This window comes from Labeo rohita, chromosome 1, assembly GCF_022985175.1.
Source record: "Labeo rohita strain BAU-BD-2019 chromosome 1, IGBB_LRoh.1.0, whole genome shotgun sequence".
Taxonomy (NCBI): domain Eukaryota; kingdom Metazoa; phylum Chordata; class Actinopteri; order Cypriniformes; family Cyprinidae; genus Labeo; species Labeo rohita.
In genome coordinates, this window is record NC_066869.1 from 15,873,056 (window position 1) to 15,900,076 (window position 27,021).

The window sequence follows — 27,021 nt, forward strand, 5'->3', positions numbered from 1 at the left end:
AAACATTCTTATTTTTTAATACAATATATAATGCAAACAGGAAAAAAAAGAAGCAAAACAGTGGAATTAAAGTTTAGCTAATTAATAGCTTTGAAAGTAACAGCATTAATCATATTTTGGAGTTTTATTTTGCTACATAAATGCAAAATGTTTTTGTTTTTTTTAACTTTTCTAGAATTTTGAGGGTCATTTTAAATTAAGTTGTAACAGTATTTTCAACAGTATAAACAGAAAAAGGCCACATCAGAAGTGTGCACCTTCCTTATGAAAAACACAAATATCTTAATTTTTACCTTGCGTGGTGAAGACTGATCCTCCAAGTTTCTAGCAGTGATCCGGTTATTGATCTGTAGTGAGTTGAGATCAGCAGAGAAAGCTTCAGTTCTTTTTAAAATGTTTCCTTCAAGACACACCTCCTTTGAAACGCTCACGGCTGGGAAATAGAAACTTAAGCTGTTTGGAGGGGAGTAGTCTAGTTTTCAGATTACTGAATAATGCAGTATGCAATGTATACTAAAATAGTATTTTGAATAGTATTAGTATGCTATGTCGTCACATGACCACATTGCATTTTAGGAAATACAATTTTTCAAATTTTGGGATTTTGGAAATTAAAAAGCTGGTTTGCTTTTCTAATGCACATTTGCACTATAAAAAGACGTAATATGAGTATGCTATAGTGACTATTTGAAGTCTCTTCTGCTCACCAAACCTGCATTTATTTGATGCAAAGTATAGAAAAAGTACAATTCTGAAATATTTTTACTAGAGTAACTGTTTTCTGTTTGAATATATTTTAAAATGTAATTTATTTCTGTAATTTCAAAGCTGAAAAGCAATTTTTAGCATCACTTTTGAATGGTGTAGTGTATTTTTTTTTTTTTATTTTGGATAAATGCTAATCTTTGGATTTTTCTATTCATCAAAGAATCCTGAAAAAAAAAATGTACTCAACTGTTTTAAATATTGGTAATAATAATAAAAATGTTTTTTGAGCAGCAAATCAGAATATTAGAATGATTTCTGAAGGATCATGTGACTGGAGTAATGATGCTGAAAGTTCAGCTTTGAAATCACAGGAATAAATTACATTTTAAAATATATTCAAATTCAACACAGTTATTTTAAATAGTCAAAATATTTCAAAATGTTACGGTTTTGCTGTACTTTGGATCAAATAAAAGCAGGCCTGGTGAGCAGAACAGATTTAGATAAAAAAACATTAAAAAAAATCTTTTGACTGGTAGTGTACGTATAAACTTGTTCCTAAAAAGAAGGAAAAAAAATTGTTGAAAAAAAAAATAAAAATAAAAATATTAAACCTACTTCAAAATCATATGCATCAATTTAAGCATTTTACTATGGCACATTTCACTGATTGTGTTAGCCAAGTGTATTTTACTAATTTACTCTTTTTTTTGATCAGATATTATATATATATGAACAGCTTAAATATGCATTTTACACTATTTTAGCAGCTTCAGAGTAAATTAAAAACTGAAGACACTCTGACCCACGAATTTCAATAACTCTACCAGATACTATTGCTTGAAATGAACAGATTTAAATAATTATACTTCTTAGGGTGCAATATTTAGCGAATCAAATATTTTGGAGCAAAACAACTAGGAAGAAAAATAAATAAAATCAGGTCTGGAAATCTCATGAGAAGTCTGCCTCAGTTACATAACTTAAGGAGTACAAAATGTTTTCCTGTAAAAAGGGTGGCGGTCCTCCAGAGCAAAAGACAGGAAACCGAAACTTACTATTTATCAACTGCTTTTCAGTGATAATCTCCAGGAACAGCGATGCAAAATATGTAAAGGGTGAAAATTCCTAATGACAGGCGTGACAGATTGTTGTTGTTTGATCATTTCCTTTTCAAACCAGCTTTTATTACACCATCATCTGCACCATGACGACAGTCAAGAGCAATTCTGTGCCGTAACACAATGATCAGAGGCCAAGAGAGGGACGACACCAACAGGACAAACAAAAAGAAGAATGACAACCAACGGCGGTGAGGAAAACTGGAGGACAGGTAAAGAAAAATAAAGAAAGAACAAGTTTTACAGTTGTACAAATAAAAGACTGCAAACAAAGATTCTGCAATTATTACACAAACAGCAGTAAAACTGTGAATTCACATCGAAACCGCTGTTTTAACGGAATAGGAGGGTGATGGGATAGATATACACATATATAAAATTTCCTTTAGTCTGGATCCATTCAAGGACAATGAGCAAACGCTTTGTCTTTGATATGAAGATTTTTGTCCCATATCAAACAGACAAAAAAACACAAAAAAAGAGATAAAAATCAAAATAACTGTGCTGAACCCTCAAACTACATCAAGATTACCATCATAATTATAACTCTAGCTGTCAGTGTCAGCATAAGAAGAATTGGTATTAATAGTATGAATATTTTACTTCATTATTTGATATATATACACAAATATCCGCAATGTTTTTGCATTGCTGTACTCTTGCTTTTTTACCCCCCCACGTGTGTAAGTACACTTGAAAATAAAATGCGATTTTCTCTTTTTTGTTTCACTGGAATATACAACAAACCCCAAATACGTCACTCGTCACACACATACACACTGGTTTGAGACACCCTTGACCTCATGTGCCCATTTGAACACACACTCACTCACACACACACACTCGAGCGCCTCAGTTTGTGGACACTGTCCATCTCTTTACACGAGCAAGAGCAGACCATAATGCATCTGTGCCCAGGCTGAAAGGAAACATCAGTAATCGGGCGGGTCCTTCGGTGTCACGTCACAGCGACTTGTCAGTTTTAAACGCTGAAGCTAAATTCGGTTCCTCTGGCTACATTGGCGCTTTTACGTGGCTCTCCTGCTTGAAGCAGCACAGTCGCTTGAGAACGTCGACGGATATGTTGTTCTGGAGGTTATAAACGCTCTGGACAACTCATTAGTCATTTTAAGTGATTTTAGCAAGTGTTAGTAGGATCAAAATAATGCTTATATCGCATAGAGAGGACTGTACCGATGTGACGGGATTTAAAGAAAGTTCATGCAAAAATGAAAACTCTGCCATTGCGTACTCGCCGTCATGTTGAGATTTTTTTCTGTAAAACAATTAATAAAAGCACCAAAACATAGACTTAAAGGCACCATGAAAGTAATGCACACAACTTGATTTATATTTCAAGTAATATGAAAGCTGAAATTTGTTATTAACTGATAATCTTTCCATCTGTTAAAGCTCTGACATCTCATTTGTGAAGAGTCTGTGCGGTTTGACAGTCCTTGACGCTATTGGTTTTTGCGTTTTATAATTGCCACACCAGATCGAACAAATGAAGAATAACTTGCACAAAACACACATCACATAAATTTAATTATCGTCACAACTCGCATAGATTAAATTATGGTGTTTCTTTTCTGTAGAACAGTTTGTAGACTGTCAAGCTACAAAAAGGACCAAAATAATAACTTAAAGCACCATAAAAGTGAAGCATAAGACTTACAATAATACAATGGCTTATTGTAAGAGGAAAGACTGAAATTGACATCATTCACTGATAATTCTCCCAATCTACCAAAGCTATGAAATCTTATTTGCGAACCGTTTCAAAAATTTTGCAATTTAACTATTGACTCCAAAACGCCAATGCTTCGGCAGTTTGAACAAGTGGAGATTTTTAGGCACAAAACTACAGTATCGATTCAGAAAGCATGTAACATCTCAAATCACATAGGCTACTTTCATGATGCTTTTATGGTGTTTTTTCCCTGTAGAACAGTTTCTAGGTTGTACAGTTCCAAAACAATGACTTACAAGCACCATAAAAGTGATAAATATGACTCGTACATTATATTTTTAGTAACACAATGGCTAATTGTGAGGGGAAAAACTAACAATCTTTCCAATCTGCCAAAGCTCTGAAATCTTATTTGCAAACAGTTTCGAAAATTGATTGACAATCATTGACTTAAAAACGCCAATGTACCAGTTCGAACAAGTGGAGAATTTCATGCACAAAACTGCTGTATCGATTCAGAAGGAATATAACATCTCAAATCACATAGACTACTTTCATGATGCTTATGTTTTTTTTTCTTTAGAACAGTTTATAGACTGTCAAGCTCCAGGACAGACCAAAATAATGACTTAAAATATAACACGTATTTATCACTTTTATGGTGCTTTTAAGTAATTTAATGGCTTATTGTGAGGGAAAAGACTGAAAGCTACGTTATTCAGTGATAATATTCCCAATTTGCCAAAGCTCTGAAATCTTATTTGCAAACAGTTTCAAAAATTTTGACAATCATTGACTCCAAAACACGAATGGTTCTTCTGTGTTGTAACTGGCATGCAAGTTCGAAAAAGCGGAGTATTTCATGAACGAAACTGCTGTATAGATTCAGAATATAACATCTCAAATTGCATGGACTACTTATATGATACTTTTTGTTTTTTTATTTTCTGTAGAACAGTTTATAGGCTGTTAAGCTCCATAAAGGACCAAAATAATGACTTAAAAGCACCATAAAAGTAATAAATACGACTTGTGCCTTATATTTTAAGTAATGCAGACTTACTGATTTAAAAAAAATTGTGACTTAGCTCTCACTGACTACTTTCATAATACTTTTTATGGTGTTTTTATGCCTGTAGAACAGTTTCTAGGCTGTAAAATTACAAAACTGACCAAAATAATGAATTAAAGTACCATAAAAGTGATAAATACAAGTTGTCTGTTATACTTAAAGTAATTCAATGCCTTATTGTGAAGGAAAAGAGTAAAATTTACATTTTTCACTGATAATTTTTCCAATCTGCCAAAGCTCTGAAATCTTGTTTGCGAACCGTTTCTAAATTGTTGCAGTTTTATAATCAATGACTCCAAAGGTTCTTGTGTCGTAACTAGTGTGCCAGTTTGAACAAGTGGAGAATTTCATGCACAAAACTACTGTATAGATTAGAAAGCACATAAATTGCAGACTAATTTCATGATACTTTGTATGGTGTTTTTTTCCCTGTAGAACAGTTTATAGGCTGTAAAAGCTCCAAAACTGACCAAAATAATGACTTAAAAGCACCATAAAAGTGATAAATATGACTTGTGAGTTACCTGTCAAGTACCTATCAATACAATGGCTTGTTATGAGGGAAAAGACCAAAATTTACATCATCCGCTGCCAATCTGCCAAAGCTCTGAAATCTTATTTGCCAACGGTTTCAAATATGTGTGGTTTGACAGTTGTTGGCTCAAAAACGCCAATGGTCCTTGTGTTGTAACTGCTCTACCAGTTACCAGTGGAAAATTTCATGCGCAAAACTACTGTATCGGTTCTGAAAGAATATAACATCTCAAATCTCATAGATTACTTTCATGATACTTTTTATGGTGGTTTTTTTTTCTGTAGATCAGTTTCTAGACTGCAAAGCTCCAAAACTAACGAAAATAATATCTTAAAAGCACCATAAAAGTGATAAATATGACTTTTACATTATATTTTAAGTAACGCATTGGCTTACTCTGAGGGAAAAGACTGAAACTTACATTAGAAATTCACATTATAAACAAAAATGTACCAATCTGCCAAAGCTCTGACATCTAGCTTCTGAAGAGTTAAAAAAAACAATAGTGCAGTTTGATGGTTTTGTCTCAAAAACTTAATTGGCGTAATTGGCATTCCAGTTGAACAAGTGGAGAATTCCTCGTAGAAAACTATGGTATAGATTCAGAAGGAATCATAGCGCCTTAATCACATTGTACTTTGATGGTACTTTAATTGTGTATTTTAGTGCTTGACGCATGTTGTGTGCTAACATTAATGAAAAAAAGCTTGTTTTGGAAAAGAAATAGGGTGGCGAATAAGCAATGACAGATCTTTTATATTTGTGCGAACTACTCTTTTAAAATCCACAAACCAAGGCGAGCTCTTAAACTACATCTCTCACACAAACACGCTCAATGCAAAGAAAAAGCAATTACAGCGCTTCTCTAAACTCTCACACACGCTCATGAGCAAACAGGCCTTCATATCCCCCGGGTGTTTAAGGATGTGACGTCCACAGCTTGAGGAAGACGTGTGGAGCGGGAAAGGGATTCGGAAGGATACGTTCTTTTTTTACCTAACGCTAGCGTTTACTGAACCATGAAACCTATGCATTAATAATCCCGTGAACACGAGGAGAATAGAGAGAGACACACAGTGGATGGTGGTGGGAGGACGTTCCCGGACAAGTGTCCCTTATTGTCCACTGAGTAGAGCACGGCTGGCGAAAGAGAGGACGTGTGGCTCAATATACTACGATACGGGAAAAGAGAAGGGGTGATTTTGTTTTTTTTTTTTTTTTCCGGGAAACAGTGAGGGCATCGTGGGGCATGTGCGTGATTGGGATCAGAAGATATCTGGGCAGGAGTCCCAGCTGCCCTGCTCCTTGGCCTCCCAGTATCCTCCTCTGTAGATGTGCGTGGGCTCTCCTGTCTTCGGGTCAACCTGCCGCTCGAACCACATGGGCCTGTAGTTGTCCTGGTGACCACCTGATCGAAGATAAGAACAAGTACACGCAAAAGCAAACAAATAGTCACTTCATTAGAGAACAGCAGATACGAGGATTTAAGTAAATCAATAGTCGTCTTTTCTACAATGCTATTAGGAACTATTTCAAATACAGCTAACAAAACAAACGATGACTAAACTATTACATCTATACTTGTACAATCAGCTACAATCTCTGATTCAACACATCTTGCTTTCTGTATTCACACAACAGGATGATAAACAACAGCTAAGATAGGCACATGGTCAACTCAGGAGGAAAAATAATAAAGTGAAAAAAGGAACAAATATTGGTAGAGGTGGACGGCATGACCAGCATTTTATATCACAGTCCAAGTTATATGATAAAACTTTATATTACAATAATGGGAGGATACATAACAGTGCAGTTATTTTTGCTGACAATTGATGATATGCATTACATAATGCTCATGAATAAATTCTGCACATGAATAAAAAGATACAGTTGAGGTCAAAAGTTTACATACACTTTGCAGAATCTGCAAATTGTTAATTATTTGACCAAAATAAGAGGGATCATACAAAATGCATGTTAGTTTTTATTTAGTACTGACCTGAATAAGCTATTTCACATAAAAGATGTTTACATATAGTCCGCAAGAGAAAATAAGTTGAATTTATAAAAAAAGTTTACATATGCTTGATTCTTAAAACTGTGTTGTTACCTGAACGATCCACACCTTTTTTTTGTTTAGTGATAGTTGTTCATGAGTTCCTTGTTTGTCCTGAGCAGTTAAACTGCCTGCTACTCATCAGAAAAATCCTTTAGATCCCACAAATTCTTTGGTTTTTCAGCATTTTTGTGTATTTGAACCCTTTCCAACAATGACTGTATTATTATAAGATCCATCTTTTCACACTGAGGACAACTGAGGAACTCATATGCAACTATTACAGAAGGTTCAAACACTCACTGATGCTCCAGAAGGAAACACAATGCATTAAGAGCCGGGGGTGAAAACTTTTGAACAGAATGAAGATGTGTACATTGTTGTCATTTTGCTTAAATCTCATATTTTTTTTCATTTAGTACTGCCCTTCAGAGGCTACAGAAGATACTTACATTTTTTCTAGAGGACAAAATAAGTTAAATTTATCCTGATCGTCAAATTCCAAAAGTTTTCACCCCCAACTCTTAATGCACGGTTTTTCCTTCAGGAGCATCAGTGAGTGTTTGAACCTACTGTAATAGTTGCATATGAGTCCCTCAGTTGTCCTCAGTGTGAAAAGATGATCTTATAATCATACAGTCATTGCTGAAAAGGGTTCAAATACACAAAAATGCTGAAAAACCAAAGAATTTGTGGATCATTCAGGTAACAAAACAGTGTCAAGAATCAAGCGTAACTTTTGAACAGGGTCATTTTTATAATTTCAACTACTATTTTCTCTTGTGGACTACACGTAAATGTCTTTTATGTGAAATATCTTATTCAGGTCAGTACTAAATAAAATATAACATGCATTTTGTATAATCCCTCTTATTTTGGTAAAAATTAACATTTTGTAGATTCCGCAAGGTGTACGTAAACTTTTGAACTCAACTCAACTGCACATATTGTAAACAATCTACATGTTCACACTGGATTTGAATGGCATGACATGTCAATTAAATTGTTTAACTGCAATATTCCGCTTGATCATACCGCCTAGCTCTATTAGATGTGAGCGATGGAGGGGCTGGAAGGGTTTTGGGTGGATGTTACTTGCTTTTGACCGGAGCTCCATAAGGACCCTCCACTAGAGCGACACAGAGCAGATAACGAGACAATGAGTGTCTCATCCATCAGCTCACAAATCCACAACTCAAAGTTTGACCCCATGTTTTATAATGTATAACATGATGCATGTGTGTGGAAGTGTATGATAGTGTGCAATTTTATGTGACAATCAGTGTATAAGCTGTATGTGCATTGCAATAGTTAAAATATTCATATTATGCATATATCTCTGTGTCAATTAAGCGAGTGTGGTACTTGCTTGAGTATGCTGGCGGGTGTGAACCATGCAGTGTTTCAGCTGCAAAAGCAGAGATGAAGATGGAGGGACGCAGGCAAAGAGAAGAGGAGTGAGAGATGTTAGCATGCACGGGAGAACTGAACTGAAGAAATGAATTGACTTCAACACTGACTGCGTTTATGACGCTCTCTATACTACTGCAGTTTATGCATTTACACTGCCCACTAGTGGACGTCTGATTTAAAAATGCTTACACTTAAATATGCATGATGCAAGAATTAATTCAAATAACTTTCTATTGTTCTGCTCATTTCTATCTAACAGCGTTTTTTTTTACACCTAAATGTCCTCAATGCGAATGCAATCTAGAAGATGGACAATCAGAAAAGAAGGGGTGAAACTGAACTTAGGTCAGGACTAAGCAATCAAACCAAGTGTGAAAACAGCCTAAAATGACTAAACTACACTACACAGCTATAGTCTGTGTTGATTCTGCTACTTGCTTGATAGCGAAAGATCGGAGGAAGTTTCATCTGTGTCAGCTGACAGAGAGACAGACAGATGGAAAGTGAAGATGATTGGATGATAAATATAAGTAACAAGAGTGATTAGGAGAGAGGGATGGGATGGTACTTGCTTTTGTAAGTGGTCTCAGAAGGCTCACTGGCAATCTCGACTTCTTCAGCTGATCAGAGTTGAGAGACGAGCAGCCAAAAATTAAAAAGGGGGATGCAAATTAAGACAAAAAAGAAAGAATACAATGAGTGAATGGCATAATGGAGGCGGGGAAAGTGATCCTGGATATTAAAGGGGCAGTTCACCCAAAAATAAAGGTCTTGTCATCACTGACTCACCTTTATATTGTTCCAAACCTTGATATGACTCTTTCTTGTATGCGTGGATCATAAATGGCCAGTTTTTGACGAAAAACATGACCAAAGTATTACAAAACTAGTGTGCTACTACTTTTATAGCACTTGTTTGTCTTTTTGGAGCCAATGTTATTAGCATTATCTAAAACTATTTTTAAAAAAGTACATTAACTGAAATAAAATAAATGTTAAAACTTAAATTTCAGTTAGTTGTCAAGGCAAAATCTCTATTTATGATCATTTTAGTTAAGTACTCAATTTACTATAACTAAAGGTAAAAAAAAAAAAAAAAAAAAAAAAAAAAAAAAAAAAAACATAAAAACAACAAAACACCAAAAATTACAGAAACTTAAACTGAAACTTAAAAATAAAAAATGAAACTTAAAATTTATACTTACAAAAATTCATCATAATATAGTCATTTAAAATCTTTTAGCTTTAATTGTTTTAAAATTGTTCGTTTTTAATTATATTTAATTCAATTCATTATTAATTATAAAAAATCTAAGACATAACTTTCAATAATACTACTGTACTATAAAAAAAACAACAACTGTATTTAATTTTAGTTAAGTACTAAAATTACTACAATTAAAAATAACTAAAGGTAAAAAAAAAACAACAAAATACAGAAACTTAAACTAAAACTTAAAAAATGTAACTTAAAAACTACACTTACTAAAATTAATCAAAATATAGTCATTCATAATCTTTCATTTTTCATTGTTTTAAAATCGTTTGTTTTTAATTTAAATTTTATTTAGTTATATTTAAAATTAATAAAAAAAAAATTAAAAAAATTAAAGAAATACTACTTGCAATAATACTACTGTACTGTAAAAAAAAAGCTGTATTTAATTTTTTTGTTAAGGACTAAAATTACTAAAAATAAACATAACTAAAAAAAAAAAGTAGACATTTAAAAAAAAAATAAAACCATCAAAAACACAACAAAATTACAGAAACTTAAACTGAATCTTTAAAATAAAAAAAACTCAAACAATCAAAAAAAACTTACTAAAAATCATCATAATATCATTCAAAATATTTTATTTTTAATTGTTTTAAAATTGTTTGTTTTTATTGGTATGTAAATATATTTATTTTTAGTATTATTAATTATAAAAAAGAAATATAACTTGCAATAATACTGTATTAAAAAAAAATAAAAAATTAAATCACACTTACTAAAATGAATAATACAATCAATTAAAATAACAGTTTGAAGCTGTTATTTCCAACTTTTTTTTTAGTCCCTTTCATTCACTTACTATATGGAAAAGCGCTACACAAGAAAATTAAATCAAGAAACGTCATACAGATTTGGAATAAAATGACAAAATGTTCATTTTTAGGTGAACTATTCCTTTAATGTCATGCAAATAAGCACTATTACAGTGTCTGCATGTGTGTTTGTGTGTGTGAGATGGGAGAAACGTAGAAGATGACAGTTAAAAAGAGTAGAGAAAGAGGAAGTAGAACAGGAGTACTTGCTTTTTAGAGGCGAGTCAGATATGGAGTCCTCAATGAGAGCTTGAGGGAAAGACAGAGAGACAGACAGACGGGAGTAAACGAGAGACGCCGAGAAGGCGGAAGAAACGAGGAGAGATGAGCAGAATGACAAATAAAAGGAGACTTTACCCCCGTCCGCTGGCTCCTTACCCTCTTCTGAAGGGTTGGTGGCGCGGTTGGCCTCTCGCTCCCTCTCTCGGCGGGCTGTGCGCTGCTTCTCCTCCAGTCTTTGTTTCTCAGCGTTGGCCTCCTCCCAGCGGCCCTGTTCCATCAGACGTTGGTCCGGACGCCTCCTGCTATCCGTGGGAGCGACGCCCTCCTCCTGCTCGTTCAATGTCAAGGCCAGGGTCGAGAAGTAGTACATGTTTTCAGCGCCTTCCCTACACAACACAGAGAGAGAAAGGACAGGAAATTAAGGAGAGATCCAGAAATTCCAGTTTAATTCATACTTGAGTACCACAACACGACGTGCCAGAGAACATGCACTAAATACTAAGTCACAGCCCCAATTACTCATGAATATTAATTATGTAATGGCAATTGCTTTGTAACTTTCCTTGGATGTATTCTAATTAATATTCAGCAATTAAAGGAATATTTTTGGGTTAATACAAGTTAAACTGACAGCATATGTGGTATAATGTTCTAATAACCACAGAAAACACTTTTTTTGATTTTATATTTGAGTATAAAATAATATTCAATTTTTGTCATTCAAAATATTTTATTTTTGATTGTTTTAAAATTGTTTGTTTTTAATTTTCAGTTTATTTTAAATATATAACTGTTTTATCTAATTATATTTAATTATATAATTAATTATAAAAAACATTTTTTTTTTTACTTGCAATAATACAATAATAAAATTGTTTGTTTTTAATTAATTTTAATTTCATTTTTAATATTTAATTGTAAAAAAAAACTATTGTAAAAAGCTGTATTTAATAATAATAATAATAATAATAATAATAATAATAATAATATGTAAAAAATTAAGTATAAAATAACAATAATAATCATCATCCTTCAAAATCTTATTTTTAATTGTTTTAAAATTGTTTTTATTTTATTTTAATTTTTAATATTTAATTGTAAACATAATAATAATAATAATAATAGAGTATAAAATAATAAGTCAAATTCCAAATCATTATTTTGAATTGTTTTAAAATCGTTCGTTTTTAATTTTAACTTTATTTTTAATCATTGTAAAAAATCTGAGAAATATAACTTCCAATAATACTACTGTACTGTAAAAAAGCTGTATTTAATAATAATGATAATAATAAACAAAAAAAAACTTTATAAATAACAATAACAACAACAACAACAGAGTATAAAATAATAATCATTTTCAATCAAATTTTTTTTATCAACCATTTAAAAATGTGTTTTTAATTTAATTTTATTGTAAAAGATTTAAGAAATATAACCTGTAATAATACTACTATACTGTAAAAAAGCTGTATTTAATAATAATAAAAATAATGAAATAATTTTAATGACGATGATTATTATTTTATACTAAAATTTTATTTTAAATTGTTTTAAAATTGTTATTGTTAATATTATTAATAATTTATTTATTTGACAGAACAACAGTAAAATTAATATTTAAGTCTGTCTTAATTTCTTTGCTTTCAAACATGAAATAACAGCTTTTATCTTGGCTCAAAAGTAAGAGGAGACCTTCTAACAGATTTAAAACAGATTCATGAATTGCTCTTATTACTAGTTTAAGGGAAGATATCAGCAGCTTGTGCATTTTTTTTGTTGTTTTTTATGTTTACGCTCACTGTGCTCACATTTTGTGGCTGTACAATTAACGATTACAGATTGGCCCAGTTCACTTTGGAGGGACAAATGCTATCGACTGATCTTAACTTATGAAATATTCCTTTAATTATGCATGTCAAGGAATATCTTACGGCAGCGGAGTCTTCCTCCACAGCTCTTTGGCTTTAAGCGTCTGATAGACGGTTTTCTGTCGTCCGTCGGCCCCGTTTTCTCCTCCTCTGCTGCTTTGCATCACACGAGAGCATTCCATCTTCTCGTCCCACGTCCCGGACAGAACATAGTGCGCTTTCCCATCCTTATCCGTCACCACCCCCGTGACCTTACAGAGAGAGGCATTGCACAAGAAGGAAGCGAAAGCAGACATAAATTACAGAACGGGCAAAAAGAACATGAAAAGCTGCAGAGGGTGACGAATGAAAGGGGAAAAAAACTGACACGTCTGCATTCTGGGAGAAAGAAGTCAGTGGAACAGCTGCTGACTCACCTTTCTGGCCACGTCTCGGGAGAAGTAGCTGTACGGGGCGAATTTGAGATGACAGCGGTCGCCCGTTCTGTGATTCACAACATCTATTTCTCCTGACTGAATCCGGAGAGAAAGACAGAGACACACAATTGAGCCTATAAATTTAATGAAATGCCACTCTATAGGTTTCACGGCTCTACAGTGTGACCACTTTGAAAAAATGTTTAGGAGCACAAGTGTGACTGACCGATCTGCATATTTGTGTTTGCGCTGAGGGGAGATTCAAAAGTTTCGATGTGTTTTTGCAACATTGAGTAATGTATCATAAACATATCTCACCAATCCATTCACAAACAAAGAGTAGAGAAAGTGTAAACAAGAGATTGACTGTGCAGTGTAGACAGCTTCGTTGATTATAATGGAACTTTGTGAGATTGTGATGAACTAAGATGAGTGACAGCTTTTAATGGTTTTTAAGGGAGTTTGTAAATGAGATATTGATTTAATACAACAGTTAAATAAACAAGAAGTTGATATTAAGTGACTTACATTGTCTTGACTATAACACTATTGCCGGATTTTGCTCTATTTTGTCATCAAAAATAGTTTGAAAAGTCACAATTGAGCCGCTGCGCATCTCCAATTAAACACAGCGGAGTTTCGTTTATGAATAAACGTGCATTTTGAATGAATCTAGTGAGTCAATGATTCAATTTCTCCATTCATGAATGAAATCAGCCATTCGAACGAATCAAATAAATGAACGTATTTAAATCAGTGACTTGCCGCCATCTACTGGCAGTTTGAGTTTCATTTTTAAAGTATCTTTTTAGTTATTTAAATCATTTCTATATTCAAAATGTTATATTTAAAACATTAATCTCAACATGAGCTTATGAATTTAACTGCATTCATGCCAACACTGAGCCTCATTAAACATATGATAATACACCTACAAGCCACTTTTGTGTTCTTCTGTGCCATCTCTGTAGTACAAATTAAATTTGTTACATACTAATACTAATTTCATTTGACTGGTAACATATTCTTATTACTTAGAAATTTTAAAAGCTTATAAATTTTTTTTTTTTTGTTTTTTTTTTTTTTTTTTAAGTTTGACATAAAAGATGACATACTTTTAATAAAGTTAGAAAAATGCAAATACAAAGGAAAAAACAGAATTCCCCTATAAATCACTTTAAGGAGTCAAATATCACCTTGTAATGGGAAAGCTGATTTTTGATTAGAAGGTGCTCCTAAAAAGAAAAGTAAGCATAGAGCCCTGGGTTTACATAATGCAAATGTATCTCATAAAACCACCAGTAAGGCTAATGATTTGGGGGAAAATTAAATGGACAAAAAATAGGTGCTTTTGCACCACATAGTTTTAGGAACTAGCCAGCATGGTGGTTCCTAGAGAATCAATTTCTCCGCTCGTTTTCCTGGTTGCATTCGCACCGGCAGCAGGAACTCTGAAGTGACCAACAGCGACATCTTGATTCGCAGCATTTACAAACGTCAACAACCGGCAAATGGAGGATGCCGTGATCAGAGCTTTTTTTATTGTGTGTTGTGGGTTTCATGATAATGGAGACAATTTCTGTGATTTAAAAAGCAAGAAAATCTGACTAAATCTATGTCAACCTGCAGCATTACATAACATCAAGGCTGAGAAAAAAAACACAACGCTGCAGACAACAGATAGCTAAATGCTATTATCCATGTGGAGTGGAGTAAATATTATTACATGGCTTTTTTAAAATGCCTGGTAGCCGTTGTTACATATCCATTTGGCCAATCAGCATACACTTATATAACTGGTAGTTCCCATAGAACTGTTTTAGACCCTCCCTCTGAAGTAGGAGCTAATTTAGTTCCCCTAAACGCAGTTCCTAGACCTTGAACTGTTCCTAGTTCCTGGCCAAGAACGTCCGTCAGTAGTTCCAGGAATTATGAAAAGGTTCCTCTAGTGCGAAAGCCCCTAATGAGTGATAAGGATGCTATATAAATAATGTAATTTAAATGATGTAAGCAAATGGGATGTACTAAAAACTGCTGAAATTAAATAAACCACATTTTTATTTGGGGTCTAACCCAACCCTAACAACATTTACAAAATAATAACTTAAAAAGAAATTAGCATTATCCACTGACAAGTTCATCAGTTGATTTTGTAACAGACACAAACGACGTAAAAGACAGACTAATGCTAATAATATAAAATATACATGTGTAAATAAGTAGACTGTGTTCTGACCTGATCTATCCAGAGTTTCCCGACAATGATATTGTGCACTGTGGTTGTGACTTTCTTCCAGGTGTAGTGATTGTTGCTCTTCTCAAAGATACAGTGAATAGAACCTGGAAAAACAAACAACGAGTGTGTAAACTCTTGCTTAAAGACATAAATGTATGTACGAATAAGACATTTAAAATCTCTTTCATATGAACAAAATTTTACATAAATGTATTTTAAAATGCATTTGACACTTTGCGGATATCAAATGTTAGTGGAACAAGTTCATAGTTAAGTGATTAAGTGTTTTTTTTTTTAATTGCACTCAACATTATGTTTCTAATGGTTTTTTGCATTACGCTTCCTGTTTTATAATATGCTTGTTTTTATTAAAAGGAACTAATGGGAAAACTCTTCCCTGTTAAATTAAAGCTGCACATACTATTTTAAAGCTTAAACATTGTGATAAGGTCAAAAATGCTATAAATAGTTACCCAGGGGCATGATGGAAAGATATTTTCCTCTGAACTTGCTGGCCAGAGCGATCTCCTGTCTCAGGGTCCAGCCTCGCTCGGAGATCGCGTGATGGGCCGCAGCCGGAGGGTGATGACTTACCTGAAGACAGACACGGAAAGAAGAACCGATTGATATCAAACACAATTCACTGCAATTCAGTTCTTCCCCTATCTCAGGCTAAACAAAGGCTCACCTGCTCACAGAGGGACCTGTAGCCGCTCTCCTGCACACGGTCCAGCTCAAATGTCTCTCCTAGCAGAGGGTTGAAAGGTTTGCCCGTGCGGTGAACTGTAGTGGAGTAAGAGGAAACGGTGAAAGCTGCCACGTAGCACATTTGCTCCAGGGAGCTCTGGCACTTGGCGGCCCGGTCCAGCAGCTCGTAGTACTCCAGATCCTCGGAGAGACGCTGCAGCATGGACAGGGGCTCGTTGAAGTTCACCTGTAAAAAGAAAGGAAGAGCTGAAAACCAATGCAATGAATCTGGGCTGTTTTGCATTCTTGTAAAGGTACGGATAGGCGTACAGGCATAGGGATTTTGGAGAGTTCTTTTCCAATACAGTTCTTCATGATGCTCCACAGATTGAGAGAGTAATTTGGTTTATCTGGGATTCGGGTCCGCCTCTTTCTCACAGGCACTACTTCCTGGGACTGAGGAGATTCGGGATTGGATGCCAGAGACTGCTCGTCTAGCTGTGAAAGACAAAAACAACACCTTTAGTACTTTTTTGACATATAGACATGACGTGTAATCAAATTTGGCTCTCATACAAGGGTGGTCAAAAGTTTGGAACAATTACAATTTTTAATGTTTCAGAAAGTCGTCTCACCAAGGCTGCATTTATGTGATCAAAAAATACAGTAAATAACAGTAAAATTGTTAAATATTTTTACAGATTAAAAGAACTGTCATCTATTTAAATATATTTTAAAATGCAATTTATTCCTGTGATGCAAAACTGAATTTTCAGCATCATTACTCCAGTCTTCATTGGTCACATGCTCCATCAGAAATCATTCTAATATGCTGATTTTACTTTATTTTGGTCAAATAAATGAGCCTTGGTGAGACTAAGAGGTTTCTTAAGGTTTCCAAGGCTGCATTTATTTGATAAAAAATACAGTAAATAACAGTAAAACTGTTAAATATTTTTACAGATTAATAGAACTGTTTTCTGTTTGAATATATTTCAAAATGTAATTTATTTCTGTGATGCAAAGCTGAATTTTCAGCATCATTACTCCAGTCCTCAGTGTCACATGATCTTTCAGAAATCATTGTAATATGCTGATTTTGCTGCATTTTGTCAAATAAATGAGCCTTGAAGAGCCTAAGAAGTTTCTTAAGCTGCATTTATTTGATAAAAAAAAAAACAAACAAAAAAAAAACAGTAAAACTGTTAAATATTTTTACAGATTAAAAGAACCATTTTCTGTTTAAATACATTTTAAAATGTATGAATATATTTAAAACATATTTTAATCCTGTGATGCAAAGCTGAATTTTCAGCATCATTAATAAATAATAAATAAATAAATGAGCCTTGGTAAGCTTAAGAGATTTCTTTCCAAAAAAATGTAAAATCATGATTATTCTGCCAGTGTACTTAAACGCTATGAACGTAAAGCCTTACCGACGTCGTTCCGTCGTCCATTCCCAGCTCGCTACTGATTCCGCTGACATTGCTGCCGGATCTCCTGAGACAAATGCAAAGAGCGTATGAGAGAGCCAGAGAGTAAGAGACAGAGAGAAGGAAGGGGAAGGGAAGGCAGAGGACACACACTTAGGTCCAGTAACACTCATATGAGAAGAGTTAAGGGACAGAGAGGGATGTGAGTATATGACAGGAGCGAGGCAGTACAAACAGACCTGTGGTATTTGGGGTCTGCTGGTACAGTGATAAACTCTTGAACGTCCTCACACGCGTCGAAGAATTCATTCTCCTCGTCCTCGTCACTGGCGTCGCCCTTTCCTGGAACTGGGCCTACAGGACAAGAAAACAGGAAATAAAATATATACAGGACATCGGTATGTTATATCCAAATGTATTGCCAGAGTTTAAAAATATAGTAATGAGTTAAAATGATCAGTGTTTACAGGGAATTGGCTGACAAATTAAAAACTAAGGAATACTTTGAATATTGTAATGGTTTAAATTTAAATTGATTCAAACATCTGATTTAATGACTCATTTGCATTACCAAAACATTTTTAAAAGAACTTTGTTATTAAAATGTTGTAAAATACACTACTAAATTGATACTTTTTAAAATACATTAATACTTTTATTAAGCAAGCATGCATTAAATTGATCAAAAACGCTAGCAAAGACACACAGTTGAAGTCGAAAGTTTACATACACCTTGCGGAATCTGCAAATATTATGTTACCAAAGTGTCCGCTGTTCTTCAGAAAAATCCTTCACGTTCCACAAATTCTTTGGTTTTTCAGCATTTCTGAGTATTTGAACCTTTTCAAACAAGGACTGTATGATTTTGAGATCCATCTTTTCAAACTAAGGACAACTGAGGGACTCATATGCAACTATTACAGAAGGTTCAAACACTCACTGATGCTCCAGAAGAAAAAACAATGCATTAAGAGCTTTTGAATAACTTTTGAACAGAACAGAGATGTGTACATTTTTTTTTTACTTTGCCTAAATCTCATATTTTTTTCATTTAGTACTGCCCTTCAGAATCTACAGAAGATACTTACATGTTTCCCCAGAAGACAAAATAAGTAACATTTACCTTCAAATTGCAAAAGTTTTCACCCCTGGCTCTTAATGCATCACGTTTCCTTCTGAAGCATCAGTGGGCGTTTGAACCTTCTGTAATAGTTGCATATGAGTCTCTCAGTTGTCCTCAGTGTGAAAAGATGGATCTAAAAATCACACAGTCTTTCTAGGAAAGGGTTTAAATACACAAAAATGCTGAAAAACCAAAGAATTTGTAGAACCTGAAGGATTTTTTTATAGAACAGCAGGCAGTTTAACTGTTTAGGACAAACAAGGGACTCCAGAACAACTATCACTAAAAAAAACAAAAAAACAACACAGCTGTGGATCATTCAGGTAACAACACAGAATTAAGAATCAAGCATACGTAAACTTTTGAACGGGGTAACTTTTTAGAAATTTAACTGCTATTTTCTCTTGACAAATTCATTTAAAATGAATTGCTTACAAAAGTCATTTATGAGTCAGACACTACTAGAAATCTGTCTCTATATATTTTTTTTGACACCTCTTCTTTTTGTGTCAGCTGTATTGTACCTTTGCTGTCTATAGCAGGGTTGCTCTGGGAAGGAGGCAGTACGGTCGCTCCTCTGAAGGCTCTCTCCAGATGGTTGTGTTGTTTGGCGAGCTGCTCCAGTGTCTCCTCCAGTCGCACTCTCTGCTCTCTCTCGGCCTGTAGGGCTTTCTGCCAGCGCTTACTGTGAGCCTGAGCCAACGCCAGGAAGTCCCGACAGGCCTGGTTTATCAGATTATTAAAGCATCGTTAAGAATACGTTTAACTGTGGTGCCAAGCTGAAAACCACAAGTGAATGATGTAGTGAGTTTTCTGTAAAGCAAATGTATTGCTTGGTCTTACGTTGATCATGGCGTTGGAGGTGATGCGGAAGAGAGTGGCTCGCTCCGTCACCTGTCGAATCTTTTCACTCGTCTCTCCTCCAAGCCGAACGCCCTCCAGCTCAGATAAGGACCTGAAAGAAAGCATAAGAAAAAGAACAACAAAATTACTATTTATAAAATTATATTCATATTATTCAAATAACATATAATAAATAGCTAAATAAAAAAAACAATAAATGCTAAATCAAAATATGAATAGCATAAATAAATAAATATAATTATTTTAATTATAGATATAAATAGTATAATAATAATAATAATTTGTAAATAATATATAAACATTGAATTAATACAAAAAAAAAAAATACATTAGTAAATTATGAGATAATAATAATTGTAAAATAAAAAACACATTCATTATATAAATTATATAATAAATAGCTAAATAGAAAAAAATCCAAAATAAAAATGACAAAGGAACAACAAAATTACCAAAACTTTAACTAAAATGAATGAAGCGAAAATATAACAATAAAAGCTAAATCAAAATATTAACAATATAAATAATATACAAAAATAATTATATTAACGTATAACTTTTTTAATTATAGATATAAATAGTATGACAACAATAAATTGTAAAAATATATAATTAAAATAATTAAAATAATACTAACATAATACAAAAATACACTGATAAATTATTGCATAATAATAATAAAGTAATAATAATAATAATAAATTCATATTATAATAAAAAGCTAAATAGAAATTAAAAACTAAAAATGACAAAAGGAACAAAATTACTTAAACTAAAATTAATGAAGTGAAAATATAACAATAAAAGCTAAATGAAAATATTAACAATATAAATAATATATAAATCTATTTTAACGACAGATATAAATAGTATAATAATAGTTATTGGTAAATAATATATACGCATTAAAATAATACTGACTTAATACAAAAACACATTGATTGAAATTTTGACATATAATAATAATAATAGTAAAATAACAATAACACAATTTATATTTTCATATTATATAAAGAATATATAATAAATACATTTCAGGCAAAGGTTATTAATGTCTTGAAAGCCATAAATTTAGTCAAGTGTGTTAGAAAAAATGTTGGACTGACCGCTGAAGAGCAGAGCCGTGTTTGGCGATGAGGTCGTTGCAGGTGCTGAGATCCTCCACCTTGCTGCCCAGCGTCCGGAGGGTGGACTGCACCTCTGAGTTGCGCGAGCCTGCGCCCTGACCTGCCGCTGGAGGAGTGGAGTCATCCCCAGAATCATCTGCAGAAAAAGAGGAACGAAAACCGTCAAACAGAAACCCCAAAGCGTGCATTTCCGTGCTATTCTCAAATGTGGTTTCCTTTCCGACTAACCTGACTCAGCCTGCATGCGGAAAGCTTTGGCTTTGGCCAGCTCCAGTGCTGTGATCCACCGCTGCCGTTCCACCTCCGAGCTGGCCTTCAGGTGATACGTCTGCGTGCCCCCATTAGAGATGACAAAATTGCATGAATCCTCCACCGCGATATTGGCCGTGGCCAGGTTTATGGTGCCCCGACATGTGTGACCCATCTCAGCCTGGGTCCTGGAATAGCAAAAGCGATGGAGATAAGATGATGTGTTTAAGATAAAATGCTTTATTTGGTCAGAGTTATATCCTATTTTAGATTCAAATAAGGTTTTCAGTTTACATGATGCCTCTTCCTCGTTAAACAGGTGGCCAGCATAAGATGCAATGTGTTTCAGAGTTCATAATGACAGTCAGTGGCTGGTTTTGTGAGGCTAGAGGAGCATTCATGAGGTTCTGTCTAAACTCAGAGTAAAAACTTGAACAAAAGCCCCCTGACAGCTGTTTTTCAGCGTCTGATGCAATATTCATGAATTAGCACTGAAAGGCAAGCATTCGAGAAATGCCGTCAGCTAGAGTTTCTTTCACTCTTGAGCATTTATGTGACAGAAGATAGCAGCAGTAACACGTTGTATCACAGTATCTGGTATCAGACTGAAAAAGAGCCTCATGTTTACTGTCTTGGCAGATACACCGAAAAATATTGACCTTAATAAACATTTCTGAGCCATGAACTAAACCAAGCAGCACCAAGATGTATAAACCAAATGACAAACAACTGTAAACGATATAAAGCTATGGACTGTAAAACTTCAATTGCAAATACAAAATGCAATATATAAAAATTTATTGACATTCAATAAACTCTATTTATATTCATAAAGAGGCAAGTTGTTGGAGAGTGTAAGAGGAAAAAATATAATTAGCAAACTTTATGAAAGCAAAAATATGATTTGTGGCTTATACAGAAGTAGATATCAATTCTTAACCTCAGTGCTCATGGCTAAAAGTTTGTATCTAGCAGTGTTTTTATTGTTAACTAAAACTGTTAAGAAACTGAAACAAAAATAAGCTGAAGTACTTAAATTACTAAGTCTAAAATAAAAACATATTAAAGCTAAAAATGTAAAAAAACAACAACAACAACAACAAAATAATAAAAATGACTAAAGCACATACAAAAAGGCTAAAACCAAAAATATTATACTATAATAGTATATACACTACCAGTCAAAAGTATTTGGACACTAAGATGATTTTTTAATTTAATGATTTTTTTTTTTATCTCTTCTGCTCACCAAGCCTGCATTTATTTATTTGATCCAAAGTACAGCAAAAACAGAACAATTTGGAAATATTTTTTACTATTTAAAATAACAGTTTTCTATTTAAATATATTTTAAAATGCAATTAATTCCTGTGATTTAAAGCTGAATTTTAAGCACCATTACTCCAGTTGAAAACTGAAAAGAGTTGTAAATAGCTGAGTAGAATTTTTTCAAGTTTTCTTTGATAAAGCTCAGAAGAAAAGCATTTATATGAAATAGAATTATTTTGTAACATTATAAATGTCTTTATCATCACTTTTAATCAAATTAAACCATTCTTGTTAAATAAAAGTACTCATTTCTATAATCTCTTTCCCCCCTACAGATACTGACTACTTTTGAATGGTATAGTGTTATAAAAAGCTCAAAGAATCAAAATCAAAGAATCCTGGAAAAAGGTACTCGACTGTTTTAAACAATATTGATGATAACAATAATAATAAAAATGTTTCTTAAGCAGCAAATCAGAATGATTAGAACAATTTCTGAAGGATCATGTGACACTGAAGACTGGAGTAATGAAACTGAAAATTTAGCTTTGATCACAGGGATAAATTACATTTTAAAATATATTAAAATAGAAAGCAGTTATTTTATATATTTTAAATATTTCACAATATTACTGTTTTTGCAGTATTTTGGATCAAATAAATGCAGGCTTGGTGAGCAGAAGAGTATACTTTAAAAACATGAAAAAACATTTTGACTGCTTTTGCAAATAACAGTAAAATACACTGTTGTATTTTATAAAAATGAGCAGTAAAAAAACAGTAGTTAATATGTAAACAGTATCAAATATATAAAATATAAATAGAGTTTCCATCTCTAACTGTAATTTGCCAACACTGATGAATCACCACTTCCAGGGTTTTCATACTCGGCAGGAAAAAATGAGGCAGGACCAGTTTGGACGGGCTACGACATGGCACAAGACCGATGCCAGGCGATTTCACAGAGGCACAACAGACCTGAGCCTGTAACCCGTGAAACTGTGAAATCTCTTACTCGCCCTCTACATTTCTTGATGAATCTTTCACACACACACACACACACACACACACAATTAGAATGACGTGAAACCATTGAGGTCTGCCTGCAGGGCCAGAGGAAGTGCTGAAATCAAGCCTTAAGTCAAGCGTGTGATCCTCCTGAACAGAGATGACCTGTTAAGACCGTCACGTGACCCAAACTCACTCAGTCAATCACAATGGGCACTTGTGTCTTTTATTTACACCGTAGTGCTACAGTAAAGCTTGACACACTGTTTGACTCATGCATTTCCATGACTTTTCTTGATTATGATTAACGGATATGGATTTTTAAAAATTACATCATAGAGATCACAAAGAACAATTTTAGTATTCAATATTCACAGGCTGATGTTGGAAGAAGTACTTAATGCCTTAAAACTGCATTACACACAATGAGTGGGTTGTTACCGAGTTATTTTGTGCAAACATTTTATATTTTATGACAAATGCAATGCACTTCCTGCTATATTTAATAACATCAAACTGTTTATGCAATGCACTTCTGGGTTTATTAGACAAGCATCTCAGTTTCAACCGAAATTCAGTACTGCAAGATGAATATTTAATAAAATATTTTCTATGTAATAATATTTATGTATGGAATTATATTTAACATTTATTAGCAGTTACTACATTAAAAAGTAATGCAAAGCCAAATGTGATCAGAATTTCATGGTTTTACTCACATGCACAAGTCCAAAAGCTGGGTTAGTAAGATTTTTACAATTTTACAAGTTTCTTTTTTTTTTTTTTTTAATTTTTTATAATTTTTTTTTTTTTTTATTTACTTCTCTGCTGCATTTATTTGATCAAAAATGCATTTAAAAACAGTAATATTCATGAAATATTATTGCATATAAAACAAATGTTTTCTATTTGAATACATTTTACATTTCTTGTAACGCAAAACTGAATTTTCAGCATCATTACTCCAGTCTTCAGTGTCACATGATCCTTCAGAAATCATTTTAACATGCTGACCTGGTGCTTAAAAACATGTCTTGTTATCAATGTTGAAAATAACTGCTTAATATTTTTGTGGAAATCATACAACATTTTTTCAGGTTTCACTGATTAATAGAAAGTTTAAAAGAACAGCATTATAAATGCTTTTACTGTCACCTTTGATCAATTTGCATCCTTGCTGAATAAAAGTATTAACTTCCTTTAAATAAGCAGTCTTTTTAATGCCGCTTTATCCATTCACAAAGTGCCAGTAAGCATTGTCAAATATTACATTACCAAATGTTTAATAATAGACCGCATATATTTCTTTAAACTTCTTTGGAAATAGGATGTTTCAACACCACACACACATCATTTTTTGCTCATTTTCAGCTTGACCTGAATATATTTTTACTGATGTAAAACAGATCTTTTTTTATTTGCTTTGGTGCACATTCAACACCGTATTTATTTAATGACGTTTACATTTCATTTCCGCATTCAAGAAACAATTACAACACAAGCAAAGCAGTCAAAAATAAAGCACATACTCTCACTAGCCAACTGCTGAGGCGTTGGACCTTGCTGTTTTATCATACATTTAAACATTAGATGACGAGGGTGGATTTTAAAGAATGTGTTATCCCCTCATCTCAAACTGTTGAGCAAACAGTAAGAATCGCACAAGCAAACAGACAGACATGCGGGTGCTCTTGCACGCCCTCACATGCAGTATTAATAATTGACAAAGCGCAATGAGATGAATGCAGCTTCACCACCAGATCAACTCCAACTCAAATCTAATTACGTAAAACGGCATCATCTTACAGACAGACAAACACCAGAAAGTGTTGAGGTTTTTTTTTGCCCATTTAGCATCCATTCTAGGGTTATTATCGATAACTAAAACTATTAAAACTGTTGAAAGGAAAGCTGAAATCTAAAATAAATATAAATATTACATCATAAACTTTTATTTTGGGTATTTCAGTAAGTTGGAGCACCAAAGTAACTAACTGTAAATTAAATAACTAAAAACAAAAAAAAAAAAAACAAGATAAAATTTTTAAAACTTATCAATAAAAAAGTAATAATAATAATGATAAAAAAATGACCAAAGCACATTACAAAATTCCTAAAAATGCAACTAAATTTAAACCAAAAATTGTAAATATTAAAATAAATTCTAATTTTGAAATATTAATAAAAACTGTAATAGTATATAAATAATACTAAAATAACACTGGTCCATTCAGTGCAGTGATTTAAGACCTCATCAAAAAAGCAAAAAAATATGGTAAAGTTTATATGCATAAGTTTAAGGGGTTTGCATGAGAAAAAGCAAAATCCATGCTTGCCATACCAAGAATATCAAGTTATTTTACTATCTGACTCTTTGCACCTTATCAGATATTGGTGAAAGGCCAAAGAACACTTGACAGCATCACAAAGGGTTCATTAGGACATCAGACGTTCCCATCAACCATTGGGAGACCAGCTGTCTGACAGAAACGATAGATGATAACTTTTTTTGTGCCGACAAGTGGTTAAACAACAAAAACATGCCACAAACTCACCTGTAGTAAGACAGCAAGCCATTGCTCAGGACAAACCATCGCCTTTGGTATCCCTTGATGTAATTAGTCCATTTGAAGAGCCAGCCTTTATAGGTGTCCCCAGGGGCCGGGGTGGGCGCTTTGGGCTCCGACATCACGACAGCCCGTGGCTTCACAGTGTCTGACGGGGGTCTGGATGAACACAAAGAGTTAAATGAGTTAGTTGACACCTATGCCTGTGTGATTCACACACCTTGATGGACAAGACTTTCTCTTGCGCAGTTGTTTACGTACACACCCAAGTTGTGTTGTTCCCCACCTAGACAGCATTTTGGGGGTTGACAGCCGCACTAGGTTTTGAAACACAGCCCAAATCTTCCACATCAAGGCTGAAACGTGTTATACTCAGTGGATATCATGTCAATGGGCTCGTTTCGCCTACGTGTCACTCTGTGAACCCACTTTGTGACATCTACAAACACGAATTAAACCAAAACTCCATAATTAGCAGCGTTTACGAGCGTAATAAATGAAATCAAACACATCTTGATCTATTTTAAACTTTGTTTAGATAAACGAGGCCTGTATGTAGGAGTCATTCACACACAGTTACGAGTCTAAACGACGTTAAAACGACAAACTTTACTCCAACCGCCATGATATGCAATATAAACACTCTTAATGTTTTATTAAAAGCCCAGTTTGCTTACACGCATGTGCATAAACGTAAAATGACTTTGACGGCTAATTCAGCTAACGGCTAATAAAACTGACGCGCTATCGCGAGACATGAACGCTGAAAGTCAAAAACGCCAAAAAATCTGTAAATAAAGCACTTACGTGATGACAAATCAACTATAAGCCTCTCAAATGCGCGTTTATCCTCCAAAGTCTCTTTAATAATATCAGCGTGCGGGGAAATGTGTGTTAAACTGAAGCTAACTAGCCTGTGCTAACCTTCAAGCTGTGTGGAATGACAGAAATCCCGTCAATTCGTGCATAACATCAGATGAAACCAATGGAAAATAACGCAAAGCGACATGTCAAAACATGGAAATATGAAATCCCCAATGCTGAAATGATTTAAAAAGTGTGTTGTGGGTGCTGACCAGCTCTTACCTGATCTCTCAATGATCCCCTCTGAAGAAGGAAGTCAGTGACATGAGATCACAGGAGTGACTTACTCCACACAACTCGCATAAAAGTCACATTATTGCATCTTTCCCCTTTCACACAAAACAGATACCGTCTTGATTCTGATCAGTGCGTGTGCGGAAATCATTAGAC

The 27,021-nt window shown here is 33.8% G+C and overlaps 1 protein-coding gene across 7 annotated transcripts; it reads right to left on the reverse strand.

Moving 5' to 3' along the window:
• Nucleotides 1-5,827: 5,827 nt before the first annotated feature.
• Nucleotides 5,828-26,982, reverse strand: osbp (oxysterol binding protein). Of its 7 annotated transcripts, none has more exons than XM_051136737.1 (18): nt 25,756-25,926; nt 20,903-21,111; nt 20,654-20,810; nt 19,527-19,638; nt 19,208-19,406; nt 17,800-17,914; nt 17,564-17,627; nt 16,455-16,622; nt 16,126-16,371; nt 15,911-16,031; nt 15,438-15,541; nt 13,202-13,297; nt 12,849-13,036; nt 11,071-11,300; nt 10,903-10,941; nt 9,174-9,221; nt 8,558-8,596; nt 5,828-6,537 (listed from the first exon to the last, which is right to left on the reverse strand). In XM_051136737.1, exons 1-18 carry the CDS (start codon nt 25,887-25,889, stop codon nt 6,395-6,397), a joined length of 2,412 nt encoding a protein of 803 aa, XP_050992694.1. In that variant the 5' UTR covers nt 25,890-25,926; the 3' UTR covers nt 5,828-6,394. The 7 variants fall into 7 exon arrangements, with proteins under 7 accessions (XP_050992694.1, XP_050992607.1, XP_050992776.1 ...); XM_051136650.1 differs by having other exon boundaries at nt 11,050-11,300; XM_051136819.1 differs by lacking the exon at nt 10,903-10,941 and having other exon boundaries at nt 11,050-11,300; nt 17,564-17,624.
• Nucleotides 26,983-27,021: the final 39 nt, after the last annotated feature.